Below are 22,494 nucleotides of genomic sequence, written 5' to 3' on the forward strand. Positions count from 1 at the left end.
CACAACTCAATAGGAAAAATACAGAGGTAGACCGCAGATCTAATGAAATACAAGGAACATCATTCTTCTACTTCACACAGGTACTGAGCAAGCCAGTAGTTGAGAAAGCAAGACGTGAGCAGTCCCTTTGCATCGCCAAGTAATTTTCTTGGTGCAGTTACACTTGATATGAACACACCTGAACTAGCTGCAGAAGTGCACGAACAAAAGTTATTAAAATAAAACCAGAAATAAGCTTAACCTTAGGCTAACCAGTTAGTCCTGCCTACTTGTCGTCGGATCTAAAAATAGGTTCTGACAGTAATGCAAACATCACTACCTGAAGTTGTCTGAATTCAACTTTAGCTTCTTGGAACTTTGATGTAAACAGCTTCAGCTTCTTTATGCAGAAAAATGAAATGAGTCAAAAGGGATAACTATAATTTTTCCACATTAGTGCTGTATTGTCCCAAGTCCATTTTGATTATCATTGCAAACTGTTAGCTAAAATAAACCCCGTTAATGCATTTACTTTTTCACCTTTGGGGCTCCAATCAGAACCAGTTAGAAACCTGCAGTCGCCGTGGAGACCCCAGTGATGCTGCAGTCAGGGACACTTATTGATGGTACTTAGTGGAGCAGTGTGCCAAACCAGCAAATCCTCTAGAGGGATTTTCACCCAGCAATGTCTGAGCCCTAATGCTGTCCAATTGACTCCAGATGTTGCAGGACACACACACACACACACACACACACACACACACACACACACACACACACACACACACACACACACGCACACACACACACACACACACACACACACAGAGTGACAGAGGCATCCAGTCCAGTCTGCAGCTCAACTTCCATTCAAGTGTTTATTCATCTCTGTGTTCATCAGCGCAGAGAAACTTAACAAAATGTAAAGTGTGGACATGGAGGGGGATGAGAAAATCCCATTCCCATTTGTTACATAGGTGCAGATATGCTGTGAAAAGCTCTGTGTAATCACTGAGCTATTTATGACAAAAGGCTCAAAGAGTAATCGGGAGCTCCGAAAGCCTAAGCAAAAAAAGTTTAAATAAAACACGAATAACGTGTGGAATGTTTAGTAGACTGTTCCAACTAATATACCAGGACTTTTATTTTAAAAACTCATATTCCCTACCATCTGGCCTGCTAGCATGGCAAAAGTAAGGAAAATAATAAACAGCCAGAGAGGGTTAGCAAGTGGAGTACTGATAAGAGAATACCTGAAATGTCCCACAATTTTCAAGCATCACCCGTGATACGCTAAAAGCTGTGGTGCAAGCCTGTGATGATCAAGGCTTGGTCGTTTTGTTATATTCCAAAACTAATCGCAAAACAAGAACTCAGCCATTTGATAACAGAAAAAAGAAAGACGTGTTAAGGTCGCGCCAGGATCTCTGGTGCCGACGTATCTGAGCAAAAATGTATTTCCTGAAATGTAAATATATTTAAATAGTTTCTATCTTTTTTATTTGGGCTTTTTTAAAACTTCCTATATGGTCATAATTATCAGTACATTCTACCTGTGCAAACAAAGCGAATTTAAGATCCCACACTCATTTATGCTGTGAGGATCTGTGTCTTTGCCCTTTACGTTCTGCCACCTCCCACCTCGCTCTCTTTCAAGCCTCTGAGCTGTTATGGTAAGTGCAGGGAAGGGCAGAATTCCAATCATAACAGTGAATTACCCTCTGAATGTTTTGTTGCCATGAGCCAGGTGAGTCATCCGCGTTCACAATGATTATCTCTTAAGAATACTAGTTTGTGCCCGTGCGTGGATGCAAAAGCAAGCGACGCGGCCGCTGTAGAGTCCATGGCTCCGCTGTAGCGTGTATTTGTGTGTGTTCAAGAGAGGGAAAGTGATGTCAGTGTGTGTGTGTGTTTGTGGTTATAAAAGCTCTGTGTGAAAGAGAGGGAGTGGAAAGCTTCAAAGCATTTTGAGGTCAAAGTGTTGTGTGTTTAGGAAAGTCTGCTGTCTGCGCACACACAGGTCGGGTGTGAATTCTAACTCAGAGTACATGTACGTACACATGTACATACCTACAGGTAGGCATTCCTTTACCTTTCAGAGGAAAAAACAAGCTTGAACACACACCTTGAGAAAATAAACCACAGACAGGAGAAAGACGGACTATTGCTCGTGATTTTCTAACCACACAGCAATGTAGTAAACTGTTTGTTGTGGATTTTGCACTTATTCATACAATAAAGGCACAAAACAGAGTCGTTTCAGTGCTTGCAGCTTGCCTTGGGGGCCAAAAATGACATGACAGCTGCTGGAGCACATGCTTTGCGAGCATGTGCTCTGGTGTCCTTTCCGCTTGTTGTGCACCTTCCAATTTCGGTAACCTGCTGCAGAATGGCCAGGCTGCAGGCACAAGTGTGCGAACGGGTCAGTGTTTGCAAACATGAGATTCCCGTGCGGCACTGAGGGAGGCTGCTGTTACCCTTGAAAGAGATAAGATTTTCCACAGAAAACCCCGCTAGTGTTTTCTTTTTCTGTTATGATTTCTCGCAGTGCTGACATTTCCATTTCAGCACCGCAGTGATGTTTACGTCTGAGCTAAATCACTCGTTGCCTAGGAGTGCACGAATGCACCTCAACTGCCAGTGTAAATGGTTACAGGTCTGTTACAACATCACAGTCCCGACCGTCAAGCATAACCTACGTTAAGAGGTAGTGGCCGAGGTAGGTAGAACTGGAACATGTTTAGAAAAAATACTTTTCATTTTCTTTATATTAATTTTTAGGCTTAAAAGAGACCTTTGGGTCTTGAATAGCTTGCTTATCTTACACTAAGACTTGGTGCAACTCCTCAGTTCACTGCCTGTCTGAAACAGCACACTCTCCTCTCCTTAAGCAAACTAAAGGAGAGGAGAAAGGGCCATATGATGGATATCAGCTTTCACCGGCATACAGAGTGAAGAGTAGAAAAAACTGATCCTGAGCTTTTCTGGGGATTACTCAGACTTACACTGAAAGTCTTATTTAAAACTTTTGTCATGTTTAATATGAGCATCCACTATTGTAACTGTGTGTTATCTATAACAGAAAATAAGGGCAAACATAGTATTCCCTTTAACTTCTCCTGCTCTTTTTCCATTGTTTGGGCAGGTTTGTAAAAGAGATTGTGGTTTAGGTCAATGAATATTAACCTTATTTTTCAAAGCTTGACTTTCTGAGCGTGCCAATGAATTCGCCATAACTCAGAGGACAATCATGCTGCATCTGTGATATATACAATTTGCATGCATGATGCATGGGAATAGGGTTTTAGTTGTACTCAAGAACAACCCACAAAACATGATCTCAGCCATTTGATGCAGAAAACAGAAAGGCGGGTCAAAGTTGTGGGATCTCTGGTTTGGACGTATCTAAGCAAAAATGTATTTCCTGAAATGTAAATATAAAACAGTGTCCCCCCCACTTTCCGTTCAAAAAGGGTCAAGAAGAAAACAGCTAGAACTGTTTCTGAAATTGTCATGATTAGATGTTAATAGCAATAAAAGCCGAAAAAAGATTGGCTGTGACTCTACCGAAACAGACGACTGCATGGAGACTGTGGGACAAGGAAACCCTACTAGTCTTTGGTCTTAGATTTTTTTCACAGCCAAGATATAAATGTAATTTAATATGTAAATTATACTTTCATTGTTTTTTAAATTCTCTTGTTAGAACTGCTGGATGAACAGCAGACATCCTGGAAAACCCGTCATTGCTGGGCTGTCTGTCAGCAAGTCAATCCATTGGCTGAAATCTGCAATAAAGTATTCAAACTGTTGACAGATTGTTCCCCTGGATGAGCACATAAGTGCCAGAGTGACCTGCTTACAAATTAAAAAAAGGAAAATCACCCAAGAAACACCTAAAACCACTAGAGAGTACACATGAGTTTCACTGCTGAACATAGAGAAAATGACACAAATGAAAGTGGTTAGCTGAATCTATCTGTTGTGGTGAAGAGAGAGCAGAGCAGAGAAGTGAAGGTGTCAGTTTACTGGTCAATCAGCATTTCTCATCCTCACCTATGGCCACGAGGTCTGGGTAGTGACCGAAAGAATGAGGTCATGGATGCAATGACAGAAATGAGTTCCTTCAAAAGGTGGCTGGGCTCGTCCTTAGAAATAGCGTGAGGAGCTCGGGCATTTAAGAGGTGCTCAGAGTAGAGCCACTGCTCACTCCACAACAAAAGAAGCCAGTTGAGGTTTTGCTTGGTGGCTGGACACCTCCTAGGTAAGGTTTTTTGGGGGGTATGGAAGGAGGCCCAGGCAGAGATCCAGGACTCACTGGAAAGATTATATATGTTGGCTGACTTGGCAATCACTCGGTGTCCCCCCAGATGAGCTGGAAGAGGTAGACAGATGTGCCGGCCACAAACCAAACCCAGATAAGTGTTAGGATGTATTGAAAGTTTTAAACTTTAAAAGTGCTCCTGTGGCTACTTCTTCAGCTGCACATCTTATTTGTGATTTAGCTTGATTGTTCAGCACTGATTTATTATTGCACTTCCAGAAAGTTGCAGGGTTGTAGGACATTAATGTGAAAATGTAGGCACTTAGACAACCTGCTATTTAGTCCTAAGAGTGGCGAGATCCCACAATCCCCAAAATGCAAATCCCTGTCATCTTTTATTATGCCCATCAGGTGAACCTACAGGTCTTTTAAACCCTGTCTAGTTTGTAACAGCGAGCTTTAAATAGGTAAACCTGTAAAATTGATGATGTCCTGTTAGAGCCTTGCCAAGTGAAGCATTAAGACTGCATTAAATGTCAGACAAATGCGAGTGGAGCACTGAAACAGAAGGTTACTATGCACTCCTAGAATGAGAGTATCACCATTACACAGTGCTGTGTAACTGAAGTATGCTTCGGTTTATCAGAGCTTTCACACTTAAAAATAAAGATTGAAAGCAGCTGTTGAAGTGTTTGGGTGGCAAAGCAAACCTGCAAACTCTTCACCCTCAGTTGTACATTTGCCCCTCCCTACCCCATTGAATATACGAGTGCTGCATTGTTGACACACGCCAGTTTAGTCCTTGTGTGAAAGAGAGAGGAACAAATGGAACGAGAGAGCCTCTAGCCATCTCTTTTTTACACAACAGGCCATGCAGACACAACAGGGATGGTCAGAGTTGGATTTCTGTGGTTTACCCAAAGAGTAAAGGGGGGGAAAATCCTCTTCTACCTTGATGTGGTTTTTCATTGTGTCCTACATCTGACAAAGTCCACTTTGGCTGGAATTACATACAGCCAAACACACTCACGGACTGAGCAGTGTTTCTGGTCTCTTCTACACCTGACCTATTTTTTAAAAATCAATTTTCTGCTTTTTTTTCCTTTTGCCTCTTGAGCACTTTGTGACACATTTGTTTGTTGAAAGGACTCCAGAGTTACATTTAAGTAGATTTCATATCCAACACTTACCTAAATCCGCAGCTTCTCCGCATGCCTGGCATCAAGCCGCAGGAGAAGAGTGAACAAAGACTGAGCACAGGAGTAGCCTGATAGCTGAGAACTGTGTGATCTGTTCACTGAGAAAAATACTGTATGTGTATGCGGTAGATTGATTGTCAGGAAACCGCAGAGTGAGAGAATAGTAAGAGAGCGAGAGCAGTAATAGTTTACCAATCCAAATCAGATGTAGAGATCAAGGGAGCTAATCCAGTGTCAAGCCTAATAGAATCACACAGGAATAGACTGAACGGCTCAACGGTGGCTTAGACCTGGCTTCTTTGTGTGCGTGAGAGTGCATGTGTCAGTGTATAATGGAAGTATTCCCTGGATTAATGGTTGGCGAGAGAGACTACCAGCAAAACAGGTTAAATGTGCAGCTATGTGCATACGGTTCCTAACAATGACAAGCGAACTGTATGAGTGGCAGATGAGTTGTTTTGTTGATCAAACCTGTGTATAAAAGACATGGCCGCTGTGGCATCACCCTCAAGTTAGTGAAGTACCATCTCAGAGCTTCAAGCTGAGTATTTTGGGTGTTCCCATTATAGCTTTTTTTTTTTTTTAAACAAACTCAGACTGAGAAACCGAAGAATCGACACAATCAAACCCTAGCGGGTTGGATATAATTGTCGGCAGCAACTGATGATGAGGTGGTCCTGATATTTGTAAACAAGAAAGGGAGAAACTGAGATCCTGAATTCTTCCAGTTGTCACAAGAAGGCAGCAGCAGGGAGAATTTCATGGTGTGATCCAGGAGTTGAAGCTGTATCCCAGCCAAGTGAGCCTGAGCAGCCTCTAGCTGTGTGTCTGACATAAAATACAATTATTTTACTATTTTCATATCATTATTCAGAACCAGTGTGTGTTTTGAGCTACAAGCACAATTGTTGTCAAACTCAGTGGTCCGATTGGTCAGATCTGTTTATTTGCATTTGTGAAAAATCTGAAAAATCTTGATCCAAAAATATAAATGCTACAAAATTATGTGGTCGCTGTAAACCCCTGCATTAAGATAGATCTCTAACGCACTAAATATTTGTACGAATTTTACGAGTCTGGTGTGTAAACTAGAAACTGAAAGCTTTGTCCATTTTTCAATATACAGTTTATACCCAAACCACAAGCCATTTTTGTTTATGTTTGTTGTCATTTAGATGTAGGAGTGCACAGATTGCACAGCTGACTGCCAACAAGCTGTAATGGTCACAAGATTATCTTGGTTAGATCAAGAAGTCTGTCTACTAGACTGATGAGTTCAACCTCTCTCCTCTCCATCTCTTGTGACCCCACAGTCTGCAATTTCCTAATCTCCATCTTTTAACATCACTCTGATTTCCTGATTTCTTACATCTTATCCGAGTCTAACTGGAAGCAAGTCTTGCCTTTTTAATGTCTCTGGGTCAGAGTAAGAACATCTATATGAAAGGCGTGGCAGAGCCACGGGTTTCATTTCACTGGTCACCAAGATGAAAAAACAACTGCATGATTTCCCCTGAAATAAGGCTTTTAAAGATTTATAGCACTAAAGCTTTACTTAGAGCATAATCCAGACTACCAACACAATCAACATATTTGATTCATTCCCCCCTTTGTACTGAACAAATGTAATGATAATTCATGTCAAGGATAGAGTAATCCAAGAAAAATAGTAACCTTTGCTTCTAGTCTACCTGCTGTGAAAGTCCATTGTGGACTTCTCTCAGTGTGATTGGATTACTAGTTGTCTGTTTGGCCAACCGTGTCTTCAGTGGCCTTCATGTCTCTGCCTTTTTTATATGTCTGCAATTGTATCTGAAAAGCTGTCTCATGTGTCAAGCACTTTGGCTGATATCACGTCATCTTGGAATTCCTCAAACAAAAGGACTTGTCCTGATCTGCAAAAGTGCAAGTTTTGTGATGCCTCTATAGTTTTTCTTCAGTTCATGTAAGATGGGCAATTGGAGTTTTGGCATCGTTGCACTACAGGATGTCTCAGCCTGCTCAAGCACGCAGACTCATCTGACATGCCAGTTTGAACCCTAATCTAAAGCAGACGTGTCCTCTTCTTTGCCCTAACTTGGTCTGGGACTTGCCCTGGAACAAGCAGCAGTTACAGGTGTAACTGGCACTTTTGTGTTAGTTTGTGATTTATAGCCTGCTAGACACTGAAGATGATGGCAAGTTATCATTATTGTTATTTAGGGCCCTCAAACAGACAATATTTGGGCCAAGGCTTCCTGTTCAATTTTGGATGATCGTTAAGTGTTTTGAGATGCCAAATGCAAGTGCATTCCCTCTTTTGCTCCTTAATCTATGTCTGCTGTTTTCTTATTTTTACATATGGCTGTCGATTGAGCTTGATGCCTTCAACCTCTCTCTTTTCTGTCTCTTCTGGTCATACTGTGATTTTCTAATCCCCATCTTTTTGTCCGCTTGTTTCAAAGACGTAAAAGGCACAACTATCAGTCTAACTTTAAATGACATCACAGTTTTAAAATCATTACCTTTTTTCCTCCTTTTCACCATGTGAGTCGGATTAGTGTCGCCAAGTCAGATTACGATTTGCATCTATACTTCTCTCCCTTTTGTGTAATTATCATTAAGTAGCTCTCAAACCATGATAAATTGGACAGACGACAATCAGATAAGTCATTAAGGCAGTGTGTCACATTCGGCGCACATGATCAGCCTTCCTCTTGGTGAGCTGTTCTAAATTTCTTCAAGCATGCCAGCAAAATCAACAACAAACTGACAAAAGCCATGGTGAGTTTATTCACAATAGAACCTGCTTTGCTGTTTTGTTCTCGCAGGCACTATTTGTCATCTGACTTGAGATCCAAATAGGAGTATTTTGCTGGCTGTGTGTCCCGTGGTTAAAGGAAAATTGGCAGGAGTTAAAGCCAGACTGATAACTAAATTGATAACTGTGTTTTACAGTCATTACTTTTTGCCCTATTTCTTTGAAAGACCAATGCAGGCTTGTGTGAATGTGTTTATTGATTTGTTAGACGTGATCCAAGGCTATGTAACTTCTGAGCAAATAAATGACACAGATGACACATTTCTCTCAGACTCACTAGTTTTGTGTACAGATTACAGAGTTCTGATTAAACTTTGGCAAATGTAAAGTTAAGGGTTTGAATGCTGTCATTAGAGGTCATCGTAAGTATAGTCATTCATCATGTGTTTGTTCCACCCTGGGTGCTGGTGCTTATTCTGCTGTCAGGCACTTTGAACACAAGCATTCCTAAACCCCTTTACAAAAAACAGAAAAAATCATTTTATTAGTATTCTAAGAGGTTTCAGTTTCCAACAAAGTAATATTGGCTCAAAGGATTTGAAATGTTAAAGACACATGCCTAATTCTTCTTGCCCAAATAAGACTGCCGTTGTTCTTGGACAGCAGAGACCACCACATACTGAATGATTAACTACCTCCTGTCAATATTTTGGCTGTGGATTTGGTGTGGTTTGGCAAACTAACCGGACTGTAGAATTTCTAATTGCTCATCACGTTATTTTCTGTCTTTCTTTATTTTTGAATTCTTTCATTCTGCCAAAAAAATTCTGCTGAATGAAAAGTGCTGATGAGCTGAAACCTGACACACAACCTGAACACCACTAAGCATTGCAAAGCAGTTGCTTAAATGTGATTTAGGAAAAAAAGTCACATTTACATGCAATGTAAACGTATTCTGCAAACCATGTGGTTTTTGGTGAATGTGAAAAAAATTCTAACCTCGGTCTCCTCAACCTGTTTGTATTCCCAAGTCACCACATATGGATGCTTCTTCAGGACTCCTGAGTGTCACATTGCAACACACTTCGTACCCTGTTAGGATCCTTTTTCAATATAGCGGTATTCTGATAGCACCAATAGGAGTAGATAAACATTTGAAACAGATGCCTTGAGCAGTCAAAAGTACTCTCTTGGTGCCATTACCGCTTGGGGACTGTTATCAGTGCTTACTGAGGATGTGTAAGTGAAATGTATTTTTACATAAATCAAACCACATAATTTAATTCAGAAACCTAACTAAGAGCAACAGAAAAGATGAAGTAAAGCAAAACAGAAAAATGAATGTTTAAAAAACAAACTTCTGACAGTGACTTTGCTGTGAATGTTTCTTTAAAACAGAATCATTATCCGTTGGTGTCCAATTACGATATGACCAGAACACCAAACAGCACCTTGTGCCAATGGCATTTGATAAAATGATAGTGTTTGATGCTCTGGATATATAACACACACTCAGACTACCCACTGAAATATTCAGCTCGGTAGGAAAATTCATTGACAACAACAGTAATAACTTATTTTCAGAAATGTTACAGTGGAAAATTTCATCATTTACTTGTTCCAGTTAATTGTTTTAACAGAAAACATTTCAAACACTATATATATTTTTAAAAAACTATCAGATTTATGTAAAATAAGAGTAAGCCTTACTCATTTTTCTCTTCTCTCTTGGTCTGAGCTGATTTAATTTTGCATGCTGCCAAGTCTAACACATTCTACCTTGTGGTTCTGTCACATTAGTGATCACGTTCCAAATGCAAATAACTGAGATAAACTACATTTTTGTAAGCACAATGGTAATACTGTACCAGGAGGAAAACACTGCTGCTGCCAACTGATTTTTGGTGTGATTCTTGCAAGAGGAAACCACTGGGGCAGAAAGATGAAGCCAGTGTAGAAGTGCCAAAAAAACAAACAAGCTGCATTTCCTTCAGAGATTACGGGAACCTGGTTTCAAAAGTGAGTTACTCACCATTTATTTGCATTAATTCTCAGCTTAGCAGCGTTAGAAAGCACGTTTACCGCCTGGTATTTGTGTGTGTGTGCGTGCATTTCACCCATGATGTTTATGGATGGAGCTTGCAAAAACCAGGCTTGGCTCATGTTAATCAGTGCTGGGATCATTGTTCAAAAAAAGTACTGTATTACACATTGGTAATGAGGCACATTAGTTAATTACTCTCCAGAGAAAATAATTTGTTACACTACTCGTTACACTATTTTCTTGTTGTTCTGTACATTGGCCCAAAACACAGTATCTCATAATAACCAGTTAACAATATAACCCTGGGGCTACAATCCCACAAACCAACACTAATCCCTATCCTAATAAGGACACACGTATGATCTTTCTTTTAGTTTTTACATATGAACAAGAACTTGATGACACAAAGCAAAGATGAAAACCAGCCCAAACAGAGTCTGCAAGCCTGACCACTGATCACTGCCTTTCTTACCTCTTCAGTTTAAGACTCACACTTGTCTTTGGGCTAGATTAGCATTAGCATCCTGTCTGTACAGATCTCAGCAAAGAGTTGAAGTTGCGTTAGCGGTATAATGACGCTGTTTCTGTCCTGGACACACTTTGCATTTGCCATCTGTTCTTAACCTAATGTGTAATAAAAAATAAATGCAATGTCTATATCTCAGCTCTAGAACGTGCCACAGTAATGTGTTACTTTGTAACGTGTTACACCCAACAGTGGTGTTTAAATGATAACTCCTGTCAAATATGGTCACACCTGGCATGCAAAAAACATAGTGCCACTAATTGTACAAGTTACTGACATTAAGAAAAAGAGTTTGAGAGTCATATAAAGACCTTTACACTCAGGGAAAACACTATGACAAATGACTGTTTTTTATCATTTGAAAGATTTGAGTCATTTGAATATCCCATGAAGCTTTAATTTGCTTTCACACATCTATTGACTGTTGGGTTGCAGCACACCACATCACTTGCAACATGTTTCTCGAGGAAGTTAGGCATTGCCTAACCTCTGTTTTATCATTAGTTTTGCAATGCTTATTAGATGCAGGCAAATTAACCACTATTGTCCTTCCACATGCTTGCAGCAAGAAGTCATGATATTAGATACCAAATGATATACGGTATATCAGCTGGGCTGTCTTTCCCTTTGGTTTTACTAAACCCAAAAACTGAGATGAGTAAGTGCAACTCCTTTAGTGTGTTTATCTTTCATTATCCAGACATAACTCAGACTGTTCATGTTTAAATGTGAAAAAAGGAATAGTATTGCAGAATCAGTTCAGGTCATGTTGTGTTTCAGATCTTAAACTGAAACAACTGAAAAGTGAAGTAGCTTGTAAAATCACTAAATGGTCTCGGAATAGAAATACAAGTGAGATTAAAGGCCTCAAATACTTGCAGCAGATATAGTGCAGATTACAGATTAAGCATCCAGTCAGTCTTGAAAAGGAACACAGGACCAGTGTTGGGAAGGTTACTTTTAAAACGTATTCCACTACCGATTACAGAATACATGCCCCAAAATGTATTTTGTAACGTATTCCGTTACATTACTCAATGAGAGTAACGTATTCTGAATACTTTGGATACTTAATATATTATCATGCTTTTTACAACTACATGAATGTACTATTGCTGTGTGATTTATTACTATTACTGAAGGTTACTGTTTTGTTTGGGGCGTGGAAACCATAAATAGAGAGGGCATAGCCTAACATATGAAACAGGAAAATACCGCCGTGTAATCCCTTTATTTCAGCAAAGTAGCTGTATTCTGAATACCAACTTTTAAATGGTAACTGTAACGGAATACAGTTACTCATATTTTGTATTTTAAATACGTAACGGCGGTACATGTATTCCGTTACTCCCCAACACTGCACAGGACTCTCAGGAAATAAACTTACTGTCAGGCAAACCACCAGGCAAAGCACAGACAAAGAGTAAGTCACCTTCATAGCATGCAAAGCCTGTGCAACTAGTACTAGAATTATGACTACATTGGACCATAAGAGGCCAGCCATCAGTGGAAGTAATACGGTGGAAGACAAGGGTATGGAGACTGGTTTCATTCTGATTTAATACACACTGCACCATAGTTCCAAGCTCCATATATTTCATAAATATGTAATGCAGATTTTTGAAGAATAGTCCAATTGTAGCGTCCTTGTCTGGTGATAGGGTTAGCGTGCATTGCTCTCATGTTTCCAACTGCCACATAAACACATCATTCAAACAGCCTTTCCAGTGCATTACCACCCCACATTTATACAAGCCTCCTTTCACTTAAAGTGTGCTTTGATTATTGTTACTTCACTCAGATGTTTGAATGATGGATTTAATGCTACACAAATATGAACCTACTGACCAGTTATACTGGGGAGTCAAACATATTGTGTGTGGTAAACTCAAGTCATAAATCCAAGCTTCTTCTTCTCGCTCATTCGTCATAACTCAGTCAAATCTTGACACACAGACAGGAAACACATCGCATTCAGTGTGAGTTATAGTTCGCATCAAAAATGCACTCCACTTGGAAATCACAGAAACAAAACATAGTTCAGTACTTGGCTGAGAATGATTATGCTTTTGTTTTTTCTTCCCTATCAAGTAATCAAATCATAGTTGCCTGTACATTCAGGAGTACCCTGTAAACAGGAACTTGAATTGCTAATTTAGCATACAGCCAGAAATGTATCCACAGGGTGTGTTTGCCCCCAGCCAATGTCACTAATGCAATAGAGAGATCAGTAAAATCAGTCCTTTATTCCTGAGTGATAAAAGCATGGATAGGCCAACAATGGAATCCAGGGACAGCTGAAGAATGCTGAAAAATGAAGCCACTGTGGAAGTGGTAAAAACTCCAGTTCCTCTTGAGTCACTTGAGACAGTATTCATTTTCAGCCTCTATGGACAGCTTCACTTTAACTCTGAGGAAGTTGGATGTTTGTAAGTCATCCACCTAGATTATTGAGTTAGAGGTGTGGCCAAACTGATTATGGGAGTCCTGTCACAGGCAGCTGGAACCCAGGCCAACGTCTGCTAGGCCTCAGACATTGAATTAGACCTCTTCACTAATTGTACGTAGTGTTGGTACCTTCAGGAGCATTTTAATGGATTATTTGACTAACATTATGGCTTACTGTTTTAGTATAGACCACCCCAGAATTCTGTGCATAAATTTTGCTGACTTAATTTCTATCTTTTTGTTAGTCTGTTACTTAGTTTTAGCTTAAATGTGACAAAACCCATATTATGTCATACACTAATGATGGCTACCTAGAATAAAAAAAAAAGAAAGAAAGAAAGATGGCAAAACATGTTAGTATGGCCAACGTGTTTCACACCACTGGAAACATTTCTTTGATGATTACCCCAAATTTGGGGTTTCTGGGCTTTGAGATAAACATTAGTTGGGATTAGTATTATGTTTGGTTTAGAGTTAAACCATATGAGGGGACATGTATAGGGGACTGAGTTTGTGTGCAATGACTATGAGTCTGTGTTAAAAACACCAGGCAGCAGGTTTCTCCCAGAGGTCATCTGAACAACTGCCAGCTCAAATATCAAAGGTGGCCACATCAGTCCTCACAGACGTCACCTATAGGCATTTCATTCTATACGGAGAAAAAGAAGATTTCGCATCATCTTAGACACATTGGATATGTGTGCTTTTTTTTTCATTTTTTCAATGAAGCATTAAAGTTGAGTGGGATCCCACTGCTGCTAAAAAGTAGAGAAAAACACAAAACTCTTCCTCCAAGGGAGTCATTTTTCATGGAAGTGACGTTAAGAAATGAAAGACAACATAATCTGTAGTAAAAGCAGCACCTCCATGTCATGTCTTGGCAAATCAAATAATGACTGTTAATTTAGCAGATGTGAGAAACACCATAGATTACGCATGGGCCACTTGGGTGCTATAAATCTCTGCTGAAACTGACAGATTGGAAGAGAATGTGACCTGACTTTGCCTGCAGTTTTATAGTTTTAGCGGGGAAACCATAATCATCTTAATGATGAAAGACCCCAGATCTTAATCTGATATAACAACTAAATGAAATCAGGTTGCAAATTGGATTAGTGTGACCAAAAATAATGAAAACGTGTACATAATCTTTTTAGACACCATCTGACCTTCAGACTCCTTTTGACGAAGGGAATTGTCGAGTAGCTAAATACAAAAGATGTGGAATATAGCATAGAATTGTTATTTTTATTTTAGTTTATTTTATTTAGTTTTATTTATTTATTTTGACCCTGTGAGATAAACAACACAGACAAATGGTTTCATAAAACAATCTGGCATTTAAAAAAAAGTCACTGGTGGTTACTAGACATAACTCTAGTTCTATGACTTTGTGCATAGAACTGTGTGCTAACACAGTTAACTAATGGTTGTGTTTTGTAGCCAGGCTTGTCTGTGGTTGCCCCTCAATCCAACCTCTGCATCCCCTATTGAGTACTTTTACTACAGATGCCGATATATCTGTGCTCCTGGTAAATCTAAGATATTCAGCAGAGCATATCTCCACATGATATGAATTTTTACTTGAAAAGCTCATAATCTTTTCTGTTTAATAAGGAACAGTAAAAGTTAAACAAAAATTAAAAAATATGGATGCAAATGTTACCCCTCAGTGCTGACTAGGGTGACCTGATGTCCCTCTTTATGTGGGACTATACGGCCTTTTGCCCCTGTCCCACAAACTGAGTCGATGTCCCACATTTTGACTGGCTCTGTGTGATGTGCGTCTGCATAGTTTAGTTCTATTTTTATTTCTAATTCAGATAAGAAAATGTCAGACTACCTCCCAGCATTAGTAACAGGCCCCACATTGTCCCACAGAAACATAGTCTTTGGCCCACATTTGGTTTTTGGGGATCTAGTCACCCTGGTGCTGGCATTGACCTCCAGAGAGGAGCTAAGCTATATTAGCTAAGATTGTGTTTCAGATTTATGTCTCAAATTTGCATAGCCAGAAATAAATATACAAGTCAAATAATTAGCCTTGCAAATCCAACGGGAAGCAGTCATTGTGCTTAGTTACCTACTTCCCATAAATGTTCTGTGTGCAAGGTCAGATTAGGAGCGTTAGGAGATGTTTGAAAGGATTTCATTTAGTGCTTTCAGTCAGCCACAGTCTCTAAATTTAGTGACAAAAAAGTGAGGTATTTAGGTACTTCTACTACTGTTTTAACTCCATTAAATAGATATTAATTTGTTCTGGAAAAATTGACATTTTGAAAGGTTATAAGACAGCAAAGCGGAATACTGGCTCTCTTATGTTTAGCCAGGCAGGTTTTATGTATATACATAAATAACCACTTAAAAAGCTTTTTATGGGAATTCATCACAGAGTTTCCCTCTTAATTTGGAATAGTGTGAGTGGAAAGAAAAATGTCTGGGAAGGAGACGTAAAGAGTGAAGAATGAAGGACATAAAGATCTAGACAGTGGAGGTGAGGGAGATAAAGAAAATCATTGAGACAGGGAGGCAGATTACCAGCTCAAAACAAACAGAAAGTGGACAGCTGGACTGTCATATGACTGCACTGCCAGGAAGGCCAAGCCTCACCTTGAAACCTCATGATCTCTATCTACTCTGACTCTCTGGGAATTGTGGGAATTACCGTTAAAGAAAATGAAGAAAAAAATAGACAAGCAAACAGAACTGTGCTAATGAGGATTTCCATTTAGAGCCTTTTATAACACAGCAAGACTCAAGGTTACAGGTCAAAGTAATGAACGTCTTAAATGAATTGTGGAGGATGTATACGTGCATGCGTCTGCACTCAACTCCCCTGCTTTGTGTCGTTTCTGTTCTACAGAGCAGAGCTGCCTAATCCCCATCCTTACAGTATGTTTTGCTCTAACTAGTCATAAGAATGTGCAGCGTAAACACTCTGCTAAATGTGTAAACCATGTCAGAGCAGGCGAGGCTGAGAATCTGTGACCATAGGATGAAAGAATCAGCTTGGTCCACACCAAAGAGCAAGGGAAGACAGGAGGAAAATTAAAGATCGTGGTAAACCCACTAATACTTTGCTTTCCTCACCCTTTTGGTATTAAGATTGCTCTTGATTCATTTGCTTGACATTTAGGTTTTAACTGCATCTTGATGGGTCTTCGCTGACCAGAAATCTTTTCTATTTTTTTTAAGAAAAGTGCTTGAAGTCTCGAGTACTTGACTTTAATTACAAAACACTCAAAAAGCATCTCAAACCCAGAAACATAGTCGAGGGCTTTTGGAGATGTCGGCATTATAGATGGACCTCTGGGACCAGAAAAGTTACTGGTCCTTGTGAAGGTGACATTTCTTCACTTTCACTTCTCCAAGTATTTTATGGAATAGTAATGCTAGATTGAACATGTTCTGCCAACTTTCTGTTTAATCCAAGTCCATAATACTGCATTAAAGTTTCAATGGTTGACCAAAAATATAGAAAAGATGATTACAGAACACGATGTAATGAAAATAAATGAGAAATTTAATTCATAATTTCTGAATATTTTTCATTTGTTTTAATTTGCAGCTTCTTGTTGCATCTTTTTTTATTTTGAAAGTTTAATTTACAAACAGTAACAGGCTCAAACAGACCAAACAGAACCTTTTCAGATGTTTTTTTTTTAGTACAGAACGAGAAACTGGAAAAAACGGTCAGAAACCTGAGCAAGGACTTTGCATGATTTTTTGTGACTTTATATGTTGTTTCAACTATCGGATTTAGCGGTCTGCCTTATTTGGAATTTATCTCACTTAATAATTAACTTGTAAAATGCAGTTGCTGAACAGCTCCATAAGGTGGTGCCATTTTCCTATTTGCTGCCCGAACAAGAGTTTTTAGATGTACACAGACACTGATGAAGCGTATGTCGTAAAGGCCTCCTATTGTGTGGTAGAAGTTGAGTACTGGAGAACAAAGCGCTAGTGTAGAAATCTCCTTTCCCATAATCCCACAAAGTTCTAAGATAGGAAGCTGTCCCGTGCTAGATAAGCTAGCCGACTTTTGCTAGTTTTTCCACAGGCACCATCGCATATTACAGGCTTTGTACCCTCATGATTTAATTGTTTAATTGTTTTCCCCCCCCTCAGTGTGGGAGGTTGTGCTGCACACACAAATGCCTTTGTGAATATATTGGTAATTAGCACATTTTCCAACGCTAGATATCAGAAAAGTGGCGTATCCGAGTACAGAAGCAGATACCTGTTGATATTCCTTTTTGGTCCTCTATGTCCCACTAGTGGGACCCACAGTTTAAAAACCACTGCTTTAAACTAACTAACTTCACAACAAGAATATTTGAACATCAAGGCATTTCGGCTTCTGTGCTCTCAGCCAGAGCACTCAGCTCACATGTGAATGTACTGAAAAGAAACATGATGAATATAATGATTACTTTTTTTCCTGCTGCCCGTCACCCTTTGTGGATTTTGCATGGACCTTAAGCTGAGTACGAGCAGTAGGCCTATCCTGAAAGAATACCCTCATCACTGTTAGTTAATAATAACTGAATTAAAACAAGTTTTTTTCAGGAAAATATACCAAATGAACACACTATACATGTTTTTAAATAATTTGTTTTTTTAGCCAAAGTATGTTAATAGCACAGGACTTTTCGGTAGTTATTTCTGCATAACTCTAAATGAATTTGAAATTTGTTACAGCCACAAAAAGCTGAGATTGGGATCCAAGATTGATTCTCTGGGTTTGCCCCACTAAAAATATCCCAACACTGATTCTGTAAAAGCCTGCTTGTGTTTAAAAGATAATGTACTACTTTCATTTCCATGGTAAAAGTTGTTAAACAGATGTAGCACTTTTTGATATACATTTTCGCTTTATTCTTCCCTCATACATCTGTTGGATTTTTTGTTTTCTGTGATCTAATCAAACTAATTTGCCATTTTTGGAAAGATTTAATTGTACAGTTTCTGGATATGTGGAAAAATGTCAGTTGTAAAGTGAATTATACATAATGCTGCAGCACGAAGAGAGGTGAAAAAACATCACATGTTGAGAGGAACAGATTTCTAGAAGAGGAAGGGGGTTCGAGGACACTACAGCTTCTGGTCAGTCCATCTGGAAGTGTCACAAAACATCTGTGATGGGATAACACTGGTGACCCACCCAGACTGCCTTTTCCTGGATGATGCTCCAATCCAACTCCATCGGTCAACAAGAGACCAATTAAACAGAACGAGTGATTGCATCTGTTTCTTTATTTAAGTTTCTATCTCGTCAGGGAAAATGTACTAAGCACACTTTTTGGTGTTGTATAAGGTTGCAGTCGCACATTTTTACACCTCCAAGCTTCTTGGCACGATCTCTGCCGTTTTCACTCTGCACATTCGTTAAAGTTGATTTTATGCCTCATTACGTTTGTTTCTGTTGAAATAAGCTCGCTCTGATTTTGATCTTTGGTTCTTGTGTTTTTGGCGGCAGTCCTTTGATAGCTGCGCATTCATAATTTCCCGACATGTTTTCTCAAGCTACTCTTGGAATTTAAACCAAGGTAATTTAAAAGAAAACCTGCCACAAGAAATGAAAGTAGAACAAAAACTATGCAAGCAAGTTATGAGATGAGATGCATAAACAAGAGAAAAAAGTTAAACTGTCCACAATAAAATTATCGTGTTTTTAACCATATCTACTGTACTTCATGTTCTTACACTGAGCACCGCCCCTACGCTGTTCACAACCCTAACTCCTTTTTTTTTTCTCCATTCTTCCTGCAGTAAAGCACAAAATGAACGCTGTTAAACTGCAGCTGCATGGCATGCCCGCACGCAACAGCTCACAGCTGGAGCAGCAGCTTCTCTCAGGATTCCTGGGAGGCCATCATTGACTCAAGTGCCCATAAAGTTACGGAATTGAGCCGGTGTCTCCCTCTCTCGCCTCCTTCCATGTGTCCTAATTTCCCCGTCCTTCTGTGTGTCTGGATGTCAGGAAAGGCTCAAATCCGCCACCGCAACAGCTGCTCCGGCGGCCTCTTGGCGTGCATACACACTTCGACGCACGCACGTACTCAGAAAAGTGTACGAGAAGCAGCAGCAGGGACGCATCCACCAAAAAGGCTGAATACGCCCACTGATGCGCGCCATTACACAAAGCTGCCCAGACCACAGATCCTACAATACACACGCCTCATCAGGCCATCATGTTAGTCCACGCACCCGCTAGCAGCATCAGTATTTCTGGGAGGATTATGCGACTCATTTAACACCTGCCAACAGTGAAATCTGAAGTCTGAGGTGGTTTGATGGAAGGGAACAAGGTTATACAATGTGCACCTACTCCAACCCCAATTCAAATATTTTAAGTATGTTTTCACATTCATTTTAAACGAGTTGGGAATGTTTCTTGCATGCGCATTTTTAACAAAATACTCATTTACAGTACTCAAGTTCAGTACGTAAGAAGATTCTGGAGAGGGTATCTTTGCGCCCGGAGAGCTCTCACTTTTTTTTTCTTTTTTTTTCTTCTTAGGTCTAACAGGTTTTAGTCTGCATGCGTATACAAACAACGTGCATGCACACACACGGAACGAGCAACAAGCAAAGAGGGAGAGCAGTGCGCACAGGCCACCTTTATTTTAGGAGTCATCCGTGACACATCAACTTTCACAGCCACCAACCGCGATCTGAGGAGCAATTAGCGCGTGGGTAATCCAGAGGCACATCGTTCTCGTGCGCATTCGGCCAGATCCGCTGCCTCCGACAGGTAAAACTCCCGCTTGTGACTAAACAACAGGAGTTCCAAACATTTGTATGCGTAAACCAACTTTGGAAATAGCCAACCTTCAAGTCTACCTGTTCCAAACTCCGAGAAAAACGTGAAACATAAGTTACTTTGTCCATTCTGGGTAGTTTCCCTTTTTACTTGGTTTTACTGACCAAAGCTTAAAGTTAGAAGGTGAAACAGTCGGTGAACACAAAATAACACAGTTTTTTTTTAACTAAATATGAAATCTTCAGCACATATTTAGACACGATTCTCTACCAAATTCAGGATTTCTGAAACTTTTTTAAGCCATTTGTGCAAGTTGTAAATCCAGCAGCTCTAGAGCCGTTTACCTAATCCACTTCATAAGAAATCATCTGAGTCGGTTACCATCGTTTAAATTAAGTTGAGCAAGTCGCACACTTTGGCTTATACCTGGTGTCAAAGAACCAAAGAGTTTTGCAGCGACAAAAATACTCCACTAAGTTCCCAGTTAAATGAAATCAATTGTTCCTACCGTAATAAAGGTAACCATAGCATCGGCGGGTTAGTATCCAACAGAGTCGACATGAAGGTGATTAATTTTTACACTGAATCCTTAGGCGAAAACTTCCCACTTTGTGAGGGCTGCCGCTTGTCTGTGCGCCACACTAGTTCTGTGTGGACAAGATCAGGGTGTGCGTAATGCTCTCTCTCTCTCTCTCTCTCTCGCTCTCTCTCTCTCTCTCTCACACACACACACACACACTCGCTCTCTCTCCCTCTTTCTCTCTCCCTCTCTCTCTCTCTCTCTCACACACACACACACACACTCTCTCTCTCTCTCTCTCTCTCTTTGGACAACATAATCTACGCCGCTCTTTCTGTTACAGGACAGATGGCTCTTGGCGCATGCAGCAGCAAAGAGCAAAGACCTGCATGCATGCATGCGGCCACTGTCTGTCAGCGAAGCAAGCCTGCTGACATGAATTAGGACACAGAATTAGGAGCGTGTGAGTGTATGTGTGTGCGTGCCGCGCGCGTGTGATTAATGCTCTCTTTCAGTTTGTCTGTATGTAGTTCTGGCTTTTATTTGTCAAATTCTTCAAAGCCTAAAACTAAGATTAAACTGCAGTCTGAGTAACAGTACAAATTTTAGACAGAAAATTTCATTCAGATTGTTTTATAGTCTATGCAAACTGGTAAATCATTGTAATTTGGGCAACATTAGTATGTCAAACTTTTATTTGCAAGTTCCTAAAAAATCTGACTGAGCTTCTTGTAAGAGTCAGTTTCAAGCACTTTATTTAATTCTAAAACACAACAGACTCTGCTAAAGAGGACAAAGTCCTGTCAGTCCTCACAGGAGAATTATTGCTGGCCGCCTGTCCTAGGTCTACCCCGCTTCTCATCCTGTGGCAGCTGGGATAGGCTCCTGACACCATGGATAACGGTATCGGGACGCAATGCTTAATCTTGAAATTCAAGTGTTTTCAGTACCACTGCCACAGATTTATGAAATAAATCACCAGAGCTGCCAGTTTAGCTTACTGGCTTAGCATCACTCATATGTCCTGTGGCTAAAATGCAGTTTGAAGTTGACCTGTGGGCCTTCGCCGTGTGTTCTCCTGCTCTTTCTCCCCCTCTTTTCTCCACTGCTGACCTATCAAATAAAGGCAACAAGCCTAAAAGTAAATCTAAAAAAAGAAATCACCAAACGTCTAGCCATGCAGTCTGCCTTTACAAACATTTCTAAAGAAACAAATGGGCCCTTCTACAGAGCTCACTGAATTTGAGCGTGGTACAGCATTAGCATGCCAGCTCTATAACAAGTCAGTTTACAAAATTTCTTCCCTCATAGATATAGAATGATCAACTGTAAGTGCTATTATTTCAAAGTGGAACCTTTTGGAACCACAGGAGCTCACCCGTGAAGTGGCAGACCACCACCAAGTTACAGAGTGCTGTAGCACATTGTGTATAAAAGTCAATAACTCCAGAGTTCCAAACCGCCAAACATCAATTCAAAAACTGTGTGCCAGGAGCTTCATTGATGGCACTGCTGAACAGCTGCTGTAGGTGTGATGTGTTGGTGGCCCAGTAGTTTTGTTCATATACTGCACATATTATTGTTATATCATTGTCATGTTTACCTTGAGTGAACACGGTATAATATTATCAGTATAATATGCTAACTTTCAGCATTTTTGCTATGCATTTGTAGAGATCAGCATAATGTAAATAAAAAATAATTCTTAAATGAGGAAAATAATAAAACTCAGAGTTGGATTAGGCCTTGGCTATCTCCTAGCTTCAGTGTCTGTAGGATAAGGCATTCTACTTAAAGGCTTGTTGTAGTTTCTGTGTCCACCAGTCTACTACAAAGTTAATCAAACTTGCACCTGCATAGATTCAACCTCATTCGACAAGATGCTACCCTGCATTGCCAGCAATGACACCAAAGGATCTCAGTGGATGTTTGACTGTAACCAAATAGGCTGTAGACTACACTATTACTTTGTAATTTAATTCAACCAACCATTCACAATGCCCTGCCC

The 22,494-nt window shown here is 40.0% G+C and overlaps 1 protein-coding gene across 2 annotated transcripts in view; it reads right to left on the bottom strand.

Moving 5' to 3' along the window:
- Positions 1–20,596, bottom strand: part of ntf3 (neurotrophin 3) — a 35,545-nt gene extending 14,949 nt beyond the window's left edge. The window contains exon 1 of one of the 2 annotated variants that reach the window (XM_063501293.1): positions 20,475–20,596. In XM_063501293.1, the coding sequence (XP_063357363.1) occupies positions 20,475–20,492 (18 nt within the window). In that variant the 5' untranslated portion in view covers positions 20,493–20,596. Of the gene's footprint in view, positions 1–5,433; positions 5,530–20,474 lie in introns of those variants that run through there. The other variant, XM_065469492.1, reaches the window with a different exon arrangement.
- Between the last annotated feature and the right edge of the window lie 1,898 nt (positions 20,597–22,494).

Source organism: Pelmatolapia mariae, linkage group LG17, assembly GCF_036321145.2.
Source record: "Pelmatolapia mariae isolate MD_Pm_ZW linkage group LG17, Pm_UMD_F_2, whole genome shotgun sequence".
Lineage (NCBI taxonomy): Eukaryota > Metazoa > Chordata > Actinopteri > Cichliformes > Cichlidae > Pelmatolapia > Pelmatolapia mariae.